Raw genomic sequence first — 17,727 nt, 5'->3', positions numbered from 1 at the left:
TACTGCCTGTCCTCGGCTCCTGCCCCGCCTCTCATAGCTGGCCGCGGACTGATGACGTCGGCCCGGCTCCCGGAAGTCATCCTCCATGATGCTGAGCACGTCTAGCTCCTCAGAGCCAGACTGTGCAAGCCTCTTTAAACTCATACCTCGGGCAGAAGAAGCCGAGAAACGGGCTCCGAACGGGGAAGAGAGGGGGCGGAGTCAACAGACGAGGACCGGAAAAAGGCCTCAGCCGTCCCAACACCCTCGGAGATATCATGCTGTGATCCCCATGAACGTAGCCACCTCAACGCTTCAGCAACCGCGGGGCCTGAGCCACGCGGAGAGTGCATCCGACCGTCTTCCGAAAGAGAGCCGCACGAGACCTCAGCACCCTCAGGGACCGGGCCTCGCCATGGCCGCAGGCAGCCCCCTCGAGAGCTGCCTGGGCATGCGACATCCCCAGACAGGAACACACATCTCATGAATCTCCCAAGCCGTGATGTAGCGTGGGCATGGAAAAACACATTGTCGGAACTGATTACCAGACATGGTCTATACTGCTTCGTCAGGATTTCCAGGTAAGACAACAACTTTCTCGATAGTGGAGCTTCCAAACATACTCAGAGTGCCTGCTGAATAAAAAAAAGGCTAATGTGTCCTGTGTGCCGGCGTGCTTATATACCCCTCCGGTTACGCAGTCACACACTACCGTTCTAGCAACACCAATAGGATTGGAGTAGTTTCATTCATAGTTCAGCCCTGCCACGCCCAGAGGCGTTCCCATAGTGTCGTCACCGATGCAGTTCGAGTTCCCTCGAAGGGCAACTGAGCATTTTTGTCAAGGTGGTAGGAATATGCTGCTGTAGGGAAAACATACACTGGAAAACACATAAATGAGGAAACAAAATAAGTATTATTTATTTAATAAATAAAAATAGGGACACATATTAATACAAAATGCAACTGGCAGAAAAACAAATATCATACTGATTTATTTCCTATGTGTCTTATGAGCCTGAATACTGTAGTTCCCTGTCAAGTGTTTTATGAAAGGCTGTGGGACCATTACAAGTCACGTTTATTTACACCTCATCAGCTATCATATTTGTATTTATGTCTGTTTACTATTAGCCTTAGAGCTTTCTGGTTTTGATGTCTCTATGGTTTATGCACACATAAGTTGCCTGTATATTTTGTAGCTGTGGATGCTGCTGCATGTGGCCCAGGAGACTGTTCCCTGTATATATGCTAAATTCATTATTCCCATCACCTATTTTGAGCTAAGTTTCATGTGAACTTGCCGAAGCCGTATGGTGGTGCGCTCATCCTCAAACACAGAGAGAGCACATAAAACATCATCGGGAGCGCGCAGCATCCGGAGGGCCGTGCGCGTTCGCGCGTCGTGAGAAAGAGAGAGGGCGGGAGAAGAGGAGTGAGGGGGGTGGGAGAGACAGGGTGCTGAAAACGATGGCGACCGATACAGAGGAGATAAGAAACCAAACAAGCTCCTGTCCCATCCCCGACAACAGTCTAAGTACTCTGTCCATCAAAATTACCCGGAAAAACCAGGATAGACACTGGAAGTTGCGGTTTATTTACCTGCAGTGCTGTGAGTACCGACACACATCACGACGTTAGACTCAAACACCCATACAGGCCACACAATCCCGGTCAGAAAGCAATGAAGAATGTGCCGCCAAGCTATAACGTTACTGATAGACATTTGGTTTCTAACACCAGGATAAATATACTTATCGTAACACGCTTCCACACCTCCATCTAACGTCTTCTGGAGAGGGGTGAGGGAGAGAGAGAGAGGGGGGGGTTAGGGATGGAACAGAAATAATAATCTGCAATAAAGATAACGTTAGTCTACCTAGCAAAACATTGTCATTTGTACAGTTTGCCATTTAATTCGGCATGCATTTAATGAAAACATTAACGTTAGTGCTGAACTTACACCAAATGTAAACTTTTCAAATATCCCCCTAATTACAATTGTTTACGTGTATGTGGGCTGTTTGTTAAAACCAATGTTCTCATTATTCACACTATATAACGTTAATATGGCTAAGGTTAAACAAGAAACGTTAGTCTATAGGTTAGTGAAATGATAGTGAAAGTTTGAGTCTGTGAGGTGACTGAAACTACTGAGGTGAAAATAATCAAGTGAATGATTAAAGTTCCCTCCTATCTCAGCTGCTATTGAGGTGCCCTTGAGCAACTTGGATTCTATTTGCTCCAGTGATGCTGCAGTGACCCAGAGTAGGCAGTGTGTTAAATGTTAGGTCTTCTTCCCAGAGGAAAACTAGCTTACTTTGTGTTTTAGCAGTAGCTTGATGTTCACCTGCACAATGATGCATGTGATTGGCCTTTTAAGAGATTAAGACAGCATTCTGACAAGTCACAGTAGGAAAAGCACAGGTTTACAGTTTAGTTGCTTCAGTCCTGCTTTTGTTCATGCTCTGTCACGGCTTGCTGGGACACTTGAGTAGAACATAGCCATCGATATTTTTATTAGTAATACATGTGCCTCCATGAGCTTAATGGTGAATGTCCACTTGAAGTGAACAAAGTGACACTGCCCTCGCCACTCCTCGCTTTTCTCTGTGGTAATGAACTGCTACAGGAGCACAGGCCAAAAAAAAAAGAGCTCCTGGGTCCGTATTAATTCTTTCCATAATTTGTGCAAGTTTGCCTATATTTGTGGGCATTTCACACTAGCATTAGCTAGCATGTTAGTTATATAATGCTGATAGACAATCTAGCTAGCTAGCCAACTAGCTTAGCAAGCTTTCATACCACAAAGAGAGTTATCGTTCACTTGTGGAGAGCAGCTACCAGACTCCACGTTGTGGTTGGCTTGATCTCCCCCTGTTCTGTCTCACTCTTGAGCTGGGGCTTACTTTGAATCTTGTGTTTACAGACAGCAACCTACTCATCCAGGCCTGGAATGAAGTCATTTTTAGGATAAGGCTAGTTTGGCCTTTGATAAATACAAATTTTGGGGGGCAAAAATGCAGGGCACCAAGGCCAAAAATTTTTATGTTAATTCCTTAACATAAAAAGTCTAACACATTTAATCCTATAAATCACTTCATTGAAACTGAAGATTTTGTTGAAGGATTATTTTGTTATTTTTATGGTGATGATAGACAGACATTCGAAGCTTCATTCGAAAACCTCAGTAGATGCTTTGAATGTAAATAAATGAAATGAAATGAGACTCTGTTGCTGACATAAATATGTAAGGCTGTGTAGTCAGACTTTTGCTCGTGAGTAAAAAGTTACAGACTGTAGCATGCTCAAAGTCAGTGGTCAAATGGCTGAGATGTCAAAATCGAAATTCCGTTAAGTGTCTATTAAGGTCACTTTGTCCATGTTCCTGTCTCACTCTTATTATTCTGTCTCTGTCTCTAACACAAGTTATTGAGTCATTATATTACATGCCTCGGCAACTGTGAGAACACAGACAAGATGAAAAAGATTATGATGACATGTCTAATTACTGACGCCATATGTCCTTCAGCCATCTTTAGAGGGGTGGTGCGAGAGCACAGAAGAGGGTTGATAAGAGATTCATGAAAAACGATCAGGCTGATTTAAAATGACAGCTTATTTCTAGTAATGATGGGAGGTCCGGAGAGTGTAAGTGATGGATTTGAATCCCACAGAAAAGTGACCCGCCTCGTCAATACGACCATCAACATGTGGTGACAGAGAAGCTGGTTGATGGTGTTTCTTGTCGTCACAATAAAGGGTCTCATAGCCGCCGTACAGTGTGTAGGAATGGACTTTTTTTTATTGATCCAGTACAGATGAATTTAAAATAATAAACAACACTGCAATTCAAAAGTGATTTGAATCTGCAGCGAGTATGATTTCATATTTTTAATAACAAAAGTGTGACCAAAATCAATCAATTATATTTCATCTTCTTTCATCAAAATACTGAATCAGTAATGCTGTATTAGGACATCCCGCCCCGTAAATAAGTACACTCCTTAAAGATCACCACAGTCACACAAACCACGCCTTTAGTTAGTTTAGTTTATTCTTCCTGAGGGGTGAATAGCAGCCACAAGTTGGTTTGAGAACATTAGAAAGCATGGAAACATCATACACAAACATTATACAGTTGTGAAAGACCCAGCAGCAACATCATACAGTGAAAACTGTACAAAATCACAGACTGCTATGCAGTTTGCATAACATTGTTCCAGTTGTATTAGTTGTAATGATAGGGTGCTGAGGGTGTGTATGGCAGATGTTAATAACCTTTTCTCAGTGTATGTTAATATCTGCAGCTGGAGAAGAGTAGTTTTTAGGTAGGCGAGGTAGAGGGAAGTCAGGGTGATTTGCTACAACGTTGGCTTTGAATCTCAGAGCGATAGCAGTGAGGCAGGACAAGTTGGTCGTGTGGCTATGAAAGATCTCAGAGATGATGTGTGCAGTTTTGAGAAATGTTTTATTTTTTTTTACCGTGAGTGAATTGAAAAAGCAGATGGAGCAGTAGAGTGGGACCGCTAACAGTGAAAGTGCAGTATCATGGCTGGAGTTTAGTCGAGTTTGTGCTGCCTGTTGGTCATGTGGGTTTCTTTTTTCAATACAGTAGACTTTCCACTGCTCCACTACAAATATTTTAAGTGCCAAGTACTTTGTCACAAATAAAAGATTTTACCAATTTTAAATAGTAAAAAAGAAAATCAGTATGTGGTGGTCAGTGTCGATATTCTGGCGGGCCGCATTTCAGCCTTTTTGTAGAGAAACACAGAGAGAGATGTTATCTAGTATTCAGGGTTTTTCCTGGCTCAGAATGGGCTTTTGGGGGTTGACTTCGCATGACAGTAAGCATGACCGGTACGTGTACAGTAAAGGCAATGAGTTACCTAATAAAATCTATGCATGCATTTTTTGTTATTTCAGACCATTTGATAAAAAAATATAACCACAACCTGGAGTAGGCTAACAAGTATAAATTAGTGTATTCATAGATATTAATTCCAATTGGACAAAACAGCAGTTTCATTTCTATGGGTTGTTTTCAGTCATTAAATTATTGTGCAAGATGAAAATGCTCCACATGGTGGTTAGTCTCTCATTTGTTCATGCAAAGTATGTATCACAAACTTATCAATAATAAACACCGTGCATGCAGAACAACAAGTTTAACATTTTTAAAGTTTGCTGTAGCGTGTCAACCTTTTCCAATGTCCCACCCGGCAATATGTTGGGCTCAACTGAGCGGTATGCGGTATTATCGCATTTTTCCATCAATGAAGTTATTTGGTGCCATGTAGCAGAGTAAGAGTGTCTGTATCTGTCACCTCACTGCACAGCGAGCCGCTAACAGCAGCTTTATGGTCGGAGCAAGCCAGCTGCTGCGTGCTAGTCAACAACCTTGCCAAGCAAACTCCTTTTTGTAGTTTGACTGTGTGTTTTTCACACGTAGCTATATCATTACCAGTATGCTAACGCCAAGTTAGCTAACCTTTAAAATAAATGTTGGTTTCGATCCACATGTGGCGCACTTGAAAGCGGAATCGTGGGTGGGTTTATTAAATGCGGCGACTTTATGAGACGTTCTGCTGATGGAGAAAGTCAGCAGAACAGAGACTCATACAGAGAGAGAGAGAGAGAGACTGAAAGATGCGGGGCCAGAGGATGTGTTTGCAGTGAGAGACCTGAGGTGTGTAAATGTAAAAGCTCCGTATCTGTATAGCACCTTTCTACTCTCTGCGACCACTCAAAGCACTTTTACATTACATCCCATTCACTATTCACACACATTCATTCACTGAGCCTAAGTGCTCAAACAGAAACGAACATTCACACACATTCATACAGTGGTGGAACAGCCACCAGGAGCAATTCGGGGTTCAGTATCAAGAACACTTCGAAATGCAGTTTGGGGGAGAAGAGAAGGGAAGAGAAAGGGAACAGATTCAAGTAGTGAATAAAATACTAAATAAACTAAAATAAGGTGGAAAATTACCTAACCTACTGTCAATACAAATACATTACACGTTGCTACCGGCCACTGCCGCCACTGTTACACTGTCTTTATGAGAGCTCAACTGTCCAGGGAGCGGATGTGATTCAGTTCTGTCCCTCAGAACCACGACACGAGCTTGTGGACTTCCAGCCCTAATAAATTGTGATGAAAGTTGCGATTTTTTGCTATTAAATTGGGGGAATAAGGGAAAACTGCAAAGGTAGATGTGAATCAATAAAAATGTAAAGGAACTTGTTAGTTACATATAGTAACACAAACACATATGCACACTAGAGCCCAACCGATATGGGTTTTTGGGGGCTGATGTTGATATTGAATTGAAAAAGAGCCGATTTATGAGCCGATATTTTGATTTTAAGAATGATTTGGATAGCAGACCCCTTTACTGTATAAACTACACTACAGAACGATATTGAAAGCTGGTATGTATGTGGGCTATAAAACCTTTTCCTAAATGGATTATGTTAATAAAATAGATTACAGTCTCAAAAAGTGAACATGTAAACAATTGCACATCAATAAATATTTGCTGCTGGAAGGTACAACTTTTTCAGCCACCTGTAAACAGAGAGAGTGCGAGAGAATATAGCATGTGTATTTCACTTTACACATTATCTGCCATGATTTCAATGTAGCATCTTCACATCCAGTTCATCCCTTTACCAGCACTCTTTAATTCTAACCAGAGCTGCGAGAAACCATTTCTCATCATCTGTCTTAGTCATGCCGTCTATGATACAGTGAGCTGCTGTTGAATGCATCTAATACAGGAATGTCTACAACTGGTTTAATCATTTCAGACACGCCGACTAACCGCAGACAGGCAGCTGGCAGATATATTTAGAATACACCAGAAACTATAGTTTAATGGCTCATTACGACGTTAGCTGCTGTAACGTTATGTGATTTTAGGGAATATTTATAAGTGATGAACTAGGGACAAATGTGGACTGTTCAATAGAACTGCCACACAGTTTCAGAATAAATCTACAGTTACATCTTTAACTGTGACTGGGTCTGTTTTTATTATAATAAAAATAAAGTCATGTAATTAACGTGACTGTAATTACGTGTTTGGTACATGCTGCAGTAAGCTCAGGTCAGCTGATTGTTTTCTTCTGTGGTTTTTGTGGTGAGGCAGTGATGATAACAGGGGAGCTGCAGCTGGTCGCCCTCTGGTGGGCAAACTATGCAACACCCATGACATGAGTGAAGGATCTGACTTTTTGTTTCTTTTTTAATTATCATATATCTGCCTTTATATACAGCCGATACCGATTAAATGCAATTAGCTCATATCGGCCAATAAATCAGTCGGGCTCTAACACACACACACACACAGTTCAGTGTCATGCAAACAAGACAGTAGGCTGTGGCTGTCCCTCTGAAAAACTAATAGACTGTTGGATAAACTACATTAACGTTCATGTTTAAACCAGCTTGATTCTTTCAGCGCTTAACTGACCGGGATGCAGCAGCCTGTGTTCAGTTATTTTTCTCGTCTGACGTCCTCCATGCGTTTCTGCCATTCTCCACGTATGTTTTGCGGCGGCAAAGTGTTAAGATGTGTCAGTACACGATTTCCTTTTATGTTCGATCACATTATTGCACATTTCGCAAAAGAGTTTACCCACGCTTTCATAAAGAAGACCTAGATCTCGGTCCGCTGTCGGTATCACAATGTCTCCTGCGTCTTCTAAACAAAACAAGGAAGTGAGTTTGCTGACGTATGACTGTGTTTTGTTGGAAACGGTGACGACAGGTCAAATTTGTGGAAAAGTTGCGGTGATTGGTCAAAACTTCAAGTTGCACTGAATTTATGATGCACTTTGAATTTGTGTTAATAGTTCGTGAAATCCTGGAGGGGCTGACGTGAGACCGTACTGATGTTTACCAGATTTCAGAAGTATAAAGTCACATGACATGGAGTAAAGAAGCTTTGTGACGACATGACACCATTTTCCCACGCAGCTATTTGTGGTATCAAGTTGGTCCTAATCAAGTTCTGTGTGTCTTTCTAGATTTCTTGACCATTGCAACAATATTGGGAACTGGAATCTTAGGTAAGTACTATTTTTTTTTTTTCTTAAGCAGAAATCACAAATGTGAGACACATTACATTTCATTTAGAAATCATGCTCTTCTCAAGAACAGCATTCCAGATAAGACAATAAAAACTGCAACCTCACATACCACCATTATACAGGAGTGTATGGGCACGTTTGCCTCAACTAATATGATAAAAACTTTGGTGAGCTATATTTGTTCTTTCTACTAGACTTCCTTCTTATAACATCAGTTCATTTGGAACATAATTAAGGCTCTGTCCATCTCCCGCCTCTCATTGGCAGAGTAAATCTAACTGTGGTTTATGAAGTGTAGTTAACATCAGAGAGATTTTTGTAGAAGTGGAAATTACACGGGACATTACATTTAACTGCTTTGTTTTTAGCAGGGTCTTCATGTAGTTCCACAAAGGTGGAGCCCTTCCAACTTAATACTTGTTCAATCACCTAAATCATCGTCTCATATTGAAATCAGCACTATCCATTTAATTTTATTGTAAGTTTGAGCCAGAGCAGAAAGGAGTGTCTGTGAGAGAGAAAGACGAGACAGTGATAGGCACAATCAAATTCAGAAACGGTTCTACATTATTTCAATTTCTAGGTCTCCCAGTAACGATTGCCCATGCTGGACTGGTGCCTTTCCTCGTCTCTTTTCTCATTGGCTTCTTTGTCCAGGTAAGTAATACATGGCCTCAACGAACTCTTATTTTGTTAAAAGACGGGCATGGTCTGAGATTTATCTCATTTGTGTCCTACATTACTCTTTTCCTTTGAGGTAGAGGAAATGGCAAGGAGAGGGATACATGTCTGCAGTTTCTTTCAACCAGCCTTTTTATTTACATAGGATCACCGGCGATTGATGCACAATGCATGCTGGTTAGGTTTATGTCCAAATGATCCCGACTTGCTCTGACGTCATGCAAACAAAAGCCAAGATAACATCCCGGGAACAAAGCTGCTGAAGCATTCGGAGCCGGGCGGCACAGTTGCTGTCCACCAACAGCAAAGCTTCATGGCACGATGTTTCCGCTGAGCTGATTGGTTTATTTTCCATCCTCTGTAATGCAGGCCTTGCTCATCTACCTCTTTGTGGAACTTCTTCAGAAATGTCAGGTGGTGCAGCTGGAATCTCTAAAGGTAAGCAGCTGAACAAACATGCATTTGACTTTTTAAGCTCCATTGGTAACACGGAGAGCAGACTTTATCACCCAGCTTCACTGACAAAAGTAGAAGCTATTGGAATACATTGAGGAGTACTGTGTACACAGCTGGAGCTCATTTGCGGAAAGGTTAAGTGAATGAAATGTTGAAAGATGGTATAGAAGGGAAGTATGTTTGCTAAATTCAAATAAAACGGTAATAAACCTTTTTCACAGCAGTTGTTTTGACTTGTCATAGTAGGAAAATCACAGTTGAAACAAGTTTCATTAGCTCAGTTCTATAAAGTGTCCCAGGAAGCCATGACAATGACTAACAAAACCAGGAACAAAGTCTCCTAAATGGAATTCAGTCATGTTTAATGTCAGTGACAGTGGTGTAGTGGATCGCAGTTGATGTGTGATCTGTACAGACAGCGGATTCAAGTTTAACCATCATAGTGTGACAAACTTTTTAAAGTGATAAATCAGTAAATTGCGATGTTGCAGTGAAAAGACAGATGCATGCTATGTTTAAATCTGAAGCGCAGTGACTGGATTAGGGGAGCCGTACTAATTTAAAAGACGTTGCTTTTGTCTCCATTGCGGCTCTGTACTGGGACACTGGGCTTACTTGTCATCATAGAAACAGATTTATTGTCGCTTCAGTAAAATCAGCTGCCTTCCCTTCAGGGCTCCAGACTAACTTTTTTCACCTCCGTCCCCGAACTGTTCCGAAAAACAATTAGAACCGTCCTGAAGTTAATTTAAAGCGTCCCAAAATCAAAATGTTGTTTCTTTACTTTATTATTCTCTATAGTTGGCATAGTAAATGATTATAAGTTGATCAAATAAATCATATTCATTTTGCTTGACAGAAAGATTTATAAACAAAACTGAAAAGTTATTTGTTGGGGCATCTTTTTACCTCGATGATAAATTATTTAATTTCAATTCAGTTATAAACTCCTGGACTTTGTTTCAGCAGGTTTTCTGCTCATGTTTAAAACTTTCTGCACAATCAGAATCTCACATCTCTTTGTTCTCTTATATGTCCAGAAGAAAATCGTAATATATTATAATATTATAATTCATAATATTTTTTAAAATTCTACCTGACCTATACTCTGCTGTGCTCCCCTTCAGACTGTACTGAATGAAACAAGTGCACTGCACTTCGTCAGAGGTAGAAACTGAAACCAACACTGCCAATCACGCAGACATCTCAGCGCAAATCCTCATGTTAACTTCTGCAGCTCCGATCAAGTGCAGCTCACAGTCCCAAACAGAGCCAGACTGTGCTTCAGGTTTTAGATGTTTATAATGCTAAACTCTATCAGCGAGTCTGCTGGTAGAGCCTCACCGCCCGCGGGTTTCATTTATGATCACGGCGTATGCCGAGTTGCATTAGCTGGGTGGAGATGATTCTCAGCGCTAGTCGACGTTATCACAATATAGATTTGTTTTTCACTGCGTGAGAAGATTGATGTGTGGCGCTCAACGCTAGCCTACACAGCGCGATTGAAAGGTCAGCAAGCCGTTTGTGACTGAGAGGATAGATGGACCTGTACCAACACATTTTCTATCGTCCCCAGGACGACAGGATGCCGTTAGTCTTGAGCCCTGCCTCCCTTCGACACAGATCCACTCACTTAGCAGAGCAGCTCCACTATCTTGAGGCCATGACATACTATCTTGAGGCCATGAGATAGTATCAGACATACTTTCTTTAGGCCACCAGATAGTATCTTGAGGCCACGACATACTATCCGACATAGTATCTTGAGGCCATGACATAGTATCTTGAGGCCATGACATACTATCCGACATACTATCTTGAGGCCACGACATACTATCCGACATACTATCTTGAGGCCACGACATACTATCCGACATACTATCTTGAGGCCACGAGATAGTATCGTGAGGCCACGAGCTAATTAGAAATAATTTTTGTTCACTAAGTGGGATCAAGGGGCTCTGTAGATCTGTGAGTTTTGTGATCCGTTGCACCCTAATCACGCCTGTGTTTTTCATGCCAAAATGCTGGTTAAAAGGCTGATTTCAGTAGCATACAGTTTTACCCTACATGTCACGGAATTTTCTCTTGTGATTTAGTAAAATTGATGAATATTAGTAATAAGTGTTCTTAGAAAACAGGGGGAAATGTTTCATTTATAACTTGGATTCATCTTTCTATGTTGATCATAGACAGGTGTCGCAGAGTGTATTGTGATGGACCAGGTGGGCGTGGAGGTATCAGCCCCCACAGAGGAAGAGGATGATGAGGATGAGGGTGAAAATGCTCAAGCAGGTGGGAAACCTTTTTCTTGAGCAACTTTAAGTTAAACTATCTTAGAGTTAAAACAGTTAAATGTCTTCACACCAGTAACCTCTGCTGTAAGAACTTGAACCATTTGAAAATGATGGTAGCTGTGGTGCTGATCCAAATAGCCAACAGCGTCATATGCCCTTATTATATATTGAAAAGATTAGAGATTACACAGTGGATCGGTTTATGCTTCTGGTAAAATGTCTAATAGAGGGATTTTAGAAATGAGGAAGCACTTCAAAATTGATTGTTCAGAACACTTTTCTCGAGGTAGATGAAGTACCTCTACATCTAGCATGTATTTCTTTCAAGCAGTTTCAAATCTATAAGATAAGTCAGTGCAATACACTGTACTGAATTGCATCATATTGCACCATAACCTGCTGCATCAGGACAGTGCTGATTTGAATTATATTGATCTGTTAACTAGATGTTTCAGATCACTGGTTGCATAGTGAGATATTAATCAAAAAGGTCTCTGTTGATATACACACCTCTTAAAGCCTAATTTGTAAAAGTCTAATATATAAGCCTTTTGAAACATGAACTGGGAGAGAATATTGAGGGTAATGGCAAGTTGCAAGTTATTCCTTATTTTGTTAATTGCCTGTATATTATCATAATATAGTAAGAAACCTAGTATTTTTTTTTTATTTTATGTAGATGCTGTAACGCAAATTCCTGTAACGTACTTCCTTAACCTCCACGTTGTTGTCTTGAAAGATTTTGAAAAACATTTCCACAGCACTAAGTCAGTACAACAATCGATCACATTCCTCCCCTCCTCCTGCCTGGAATAAAATCTCTGATAATGGCTGTACAGAAGTCACTTGAGTATTATGATAATCACTGAACGCATTTATAAGTCATGAAATGCCTTGAGCGTCCACCTCTGCCCTGCCTTAATTCTGTGACTGACCTCTCCAAGTACTGCATGTGTGGAGAGCATCAGTCTTAGACAGGAGGTAAATGCTGTAGACTTTGTTCAAACTCTAGAAATAAAAAGTCAGAAAAATATAGACTGTTATGACACTCATAATAAAGCAGGTTAACTTAATCAAGGGTCACCTACTGTATCTTTGAAGCATTTTATGCAGTCAATTGTTTATTCACAAATAAATCTATATAGAATCACTGGAAAGAGAGTGGACTAATACATGTATGTCTGATAATACCTGCTGCTTATTTTCTAAACTTTCTTCTTCCTTTTGCTGTGAGAGGATAATTGGCGAGTGTTTGAAAAAAATGTTTAAACATGACCAGTTTGCTCAAGCGTATCTTAAAAGGAAATTATAAATTAATGCTGAAAGGGTTTAAACCATGATGTAAGAACTGATTTACAATTATTTGGGCCAGTAGCTTCTTAGGCCTGCACTTCTAAGCTGCTTGGGCTATCCCACTGACAGGAGAAATTATAGTGTATAATGGCTAATTTGTTGTCTATGTAACTTGTCATGTCTCATTTACAATGATTGGCTTTAAGTTCATGTGCTCATTTTATTTGAACTTGTTCCGTTGTGCAGAGTACTGGGGGCCAGCAGCGGCCACTGTGACCAGAGATTGTAATTACAGAATACTAAACACAAATACTATAGATACTAGATTTTTTTTTGTTTGCTTCAGAGCCTGTCAAAGTGAGTGCAATGGGGCCATGATTTTGAAACCAATAGGCTGTCAGTGAATATGACTGTGTCCCCATTCAATGATGACGTGAATTGTAAACCCACCATAATTCACTTTCTTTAGCTCATGAGTCTATAAACATACACTGCCATAACTGCATGTTGATGAGCCCACAAGAGGCAACCTCCAGGTCTGAAAATTGAAGCCAGTGCGGAAGTATTATTTCACCAAGATTTATATTGAAAACCACACATAAAATTAGCAGCACTGTGCACTTTTTGTTTGTGTTTAAATAATAACAGCCAGTATCTTATGTAAACTAACGAAAACCGTATAAGTATATGCAATGACCCCATGCACAATTTACATAAATACAAAAGAGTCTCAAGAACACAGTGATAGTAATTAAAATGAGCCCAACAATTAACATACAGAGGAGTCTTCAGCTGGAGTCTACAGCGTTGCCCCTGTTGAAACACTTTCACAACCAATTCAATGGATCTTATATGAACAAAATATGTTGGTTGGGTGACTAAAATACATAATTTGTTATGTGGGCATATAGAGTCTGCAGACACATGAAACCTGGCTTGAGATGCTCAGGCCCTAATTTAATTTACAAAAATGTTTGGAGCATTATTTTGTTAGTTAAATGAATGTTTTTGGTTTTTAAAGAGATGACCAAGCGGCCAGCAGCTGACAGTGAGTTAACGACCAATTAAGCCTCTCAACACTTTACTTACCTATAATAAAATCCATTGAGATAAAACACGTCAAGCATATCACAATGTTTGTTTAATCGTTCATTATCACTAGTAAAAAGGCATTTTCGACCAGCCAAGACAGGCTGCTGCTCGGTTATACTCTACAATCTCAACAAATAATAATAAAAAACATGCAGGTTCTTTTACCATACACCGAGGCTATGCATCAAAAATCAAGGCTTTACCACAGAATGTAGCCAATCCCAAACAAAAAATGAGACAGCCTCCTAACGCTGCAGCCAGAAGAAGTCTGTGTGTGCAAACTACTCGAGTTGCCGACAGCTATGCTCGTTACTGTGAGTACGTGCAATTAAACCTTTGCGAGTAAAAAGACGACACTTTATCAATACACCTGTGTGAAGGGTAAGCATGTAGAACGGGTTGTGTTGTAGTATAACATGAAATAGATGTACTTTATACTTTACCTTATGACCCCCTCCCCAAGAAAATTCTGTGTTACAAGAACATTTATGGAGGTAAAAAGAAAAAGTACTGGATATTTTGTGTTTAGGCTGAGCTAGTGAACCCAAGTGTGAGACACAGAGAGACAACTGACCAGAGTTGTAATGGAAAAATGACTTTATTACTTAGGGGTAATGGAAATGGATAGACACTGAGCTGAGCAGAGAAGAAGCCTGGAAGCGTGGAGGACCGGGCAGGTGGAAGCCGAGGCTGGGTACGGCCAGAGGACAGTCCAGAGTGTAGCAAAGCCAAACGGGGCTCCAGAGCAGAGAGGCAGGGCCAGGAGACAGGAACTGGAGTAGAGCAGACAGAACTACAGGGAGAACACAAACACGATTAGGCAGGAGCCAACAAGCAGTAAGCAAAGATCAATCAGTGTGGCTGGAACCACAGACTGACTGAGCAGATACTCCGATTTGGCAAGGTGAGTGTGGCTGAGCTGAGATCTTGTAGGAGACTTGATTGCAGAATGAGAAGCAGCTGGTGAGGCTCTGCCCTGGCTCCCGCACACCTGTCTCCTCTATCACAGACACAGAGAGAGGGAGAGTGGAGGGCAGGACAATTTGCACTTCTTCAGGTCTCTAAAATCCCTCTAATAAAACAGTCTAAGAAGAAAAAACAGTAAGACCATGGCCTGTAATGAGTTTAGGAGGCACTGCTCTAATCTGATATTTTGGTGACTTAAATCTAATAATTCATGTCATTGACCAAATACTCATTTGTTGGCAGTCATTGCTCTACTTTAAATGAGGTCAGATGGTATGGTACAGGGTAAGGGACAAAATTAAGACTACTGAGAAGCTATTGCTGCATTCTAGTCACAGTTGGAGGTTGGATACTGTCACCGGATTATCATTGGCCATATCAGTAGCTGGCTTCAGCAAGGATATAGCCTCCGCCAACTTCACAGTAGTCTCAGTAGCACTTTCCCTACACCACAAGAATGGCAGTCATTAGTTGCATGGAATTTGCAGTAGTTTGGGTTGAGTGAATTGACCGCCTTGTCCATCTGTCTGTGTCTTTCAGATACAGGTTTACTACAGCCAGACGCCGTAGCTTTGCACAATCAAGCTGAGAGCCTGCAGCCCAACCTTCATATGCTTGGCCACCTCTTCCTATCCCGGCCCATGAGTCACGCCTTCAACTTTATCCTCCTCTTCCAGTTGTAAGTTACCATAGGGATGACAGAGCCAATTATTTTTCAGGGTCTTAAGGTGGCAACATTTACAAATCATACAAGAATAACACTGAATGTAAGAGAGAGTATGCCTCAGTTTGCTGTTTTTACAAAGAAGCAGCTCCCATGGTCATCACAGTGGTCTCTCAACAATATGTTTAAACCTTTTCACCCATCATGTTCACATCACCACCAAACATTTAAATTGTGATTTTTAGTCCTTAAAGTGCTGTGTGGAGACCTTAAGAGGTCCTTGAGGGGTTTAGTTCAAGTTTAAAAATGTATGATGATGATATCATCATAATGCCTTTATTCAGAAACCAGTACAAAATATGGTTAATATGAAAGCAGGCCTGAGTGTTTGGAAGCCTATTTCTGACACTTATGATTAAAAATCTACGCTTGTTTTGTTTTTTTTACTCTCATTATGACTTGTTACGTCAAAACAATCAGAAGTTTTTCATACTTTTGTTAGTATGTTCAGGGTTCCCACGTGTCCTGGAAAACTTGGACCAATTTTCCAGTCATGGAAAACAACTGGAAAATGAGAGAAAAGGTAAAATGTCCTGGAAAATCTTAATTTGTCCTGGAAAAGAACTTTAACATTATGTGGCGTAGTGTTGTCACGATACTGGAATTTCTAACTTCAATACAATACCTTGAAAAATATCGATATTCGATACCATTTTTGATACCACGGGGGAAAATTGACACAACAATGATTAAATTACTGAATATAATTACTGAATTATCTTAGTCAGTAAAGTTAATAGTACTGTGTGTTAAGCAGAACAGCATCAGTTAATTTACCTCTGACCTTCTGACCAGTCAAAGTATTTTCTCTGCTGTCTGAGATTCCTCAGGTCTGACAGCTCTGAGGGGGATTAGCTTAGTTTTGAGAACTATAAATTTATGTTAGGCAAACAACAGGACAACTATCTAATCGACAGAAGTTTACTGGGCCATCTTGTTTAATACTTTATTGATGTTGAAACCTCTCCAGGTCCTTTATAGAGGATGATGTGTCGGTACTGCAGGTGCTTTGCTCTTTCGTTAGCACCGCTCTGTACCGTGACTTTCATATGGGCTAGCTTGTATGCTTTGCCAGCATTCAATCACAAGTGACAAGTAGTAGCCAATCACGGCACAGTATGGCAGAACGTGTCGAAACAGGGGCAAAAACACGATTCAAACAGAGCGAATGAGACGAGAAGAAAGCGCTGTAAGACAGGAGGCGGGGCTGTGTGGGCACTGCAGTGCTATGTATCAGCTCGCTGTTGGGGAGAAGACAAGCGCATTTTCCGGATCGATACTTAAATATTAAAGCCGTTTGAAATATTCAGTATTGATATTTATCAAAAAATCAATACTTTTGACAATGTGGTGGTTGCTCTGTAATATTGCAGTGTTGTGAACACCCCCATGATTCACATCACGTGGTAGCACAGGTTGGATGACAGTATTTCAAGTGACAGAAACTCTGAACATTGTAAGTGGCATTATCCTCCAAAAGTAAATAATAGTCTGCCTGGGAACTGTGGTAGTTTTTATTTTACACCCCTCACATTTTTGTAAATATTTGATTATATCTGTTCATGTGACAACACGAACTGAAATGACACTTTTCTACAATGTAAAGCAGTGAGTGTACAGCTTGTATACATTATAGTATAAATTTGTTGTCCCCTCAAAATAACACATCACACAGCCATTAATGTCTAAACCGCTGGCAACAAAAGTGAGTACACCCCAAGTGAAAATGTCCAAATTGGGCCCAAAGTGTCAATATTTTGTGTGGCCACTATTTTCCAGCACTGCCTTAACTCTCTTGGGCATGGAGTTCACCAGAGCTTCACAGGTTGCCACTGTTGCAACTCCTCCATGACGACATCACGGAGCTGGTGGATGTTAGGCTACGTTCAGACTGCAGGCCAAAGTGACCCAAATCCGATTTTTTTGCTCATACGTGACTCAGATCTGATATTTTTATAACAGTGGGAGGGTTAGCAAGTATAAGCTAACTGGAGCTAACCTCTGTGGCTCCTTGTTTACTTCTGTACAATTGCGTGCTGCTGTGTCTGACGTCGTACTATTCTTCTGTGCATGCGGGTCACTTTCAGGCCGCCAGTCTGATATAGGCCACATTTAAAGGTTCAGTGTGTAAGTTCT

General features: G+C 40.9%; 1 protein-coding gene across 2 annotated transcripts in view; it reads left to right on the top strand.

The window, feature by feature from the left end:
- Nucleotides 1-1,419: 1,419 nt before the first annotated feature.
- The window catches only part of si:ch211-51h4.2, an 84,848-nt gene continuing 68,540 nt past the window's right edge, over nt 1,420-17,727 (top strand). For both annotated transcript variants that reach the window (XM_038716830.1, XM_038716829.1), the window contains exons 1-6: nt 1,420-1,591; nt 8,020-8,061; nt 8,666-8,739; nt 9,133-9,201; nt 11,412-11,514; nt 15,408-15,546. In XM_038716830.1, coding sequence (XP_038572758.1) covers nt 1,450-1,591; nt 8,020-8,061; nt 8,666-8,739; nt 9,133-9,201; nt 11,412-11,514; nt 15,408-15,546 — 569 coding nt within the window. In that variant the 5' untranslated portion in view covers nt 1,420-1,449. The remainder of the gene's footprint in view (nt 1,592-8,019; nt 8,062-8,665; nt 8,740-9,132; nt 9,202-11,411; nt 11,515-15,407; nt 15,547-17,727) is intronic.

Source organism: Micropterus salmoides, unplaced genomic scaffold, assembly GCF_014851395.1.
Source record: "Micropterus salmoides isolate LMB-PRFRI ecotype aquatic unplaced genomic scaffold, ASM1485139v1 Ms_hic_scaffold_13, whole genome shotgun sequence".
NCBI lineage: Eukaryota > Metazoa > Chordata > Actinopteri > Centrarchiformes > Centrarchidae > Micropterus > Micropterus salmoides.
The sequence above is the reverse complement of the archived record's forward strand: the minus strand, read 5'-3'. Positions and strand labels throughout refer to the sequence as shown.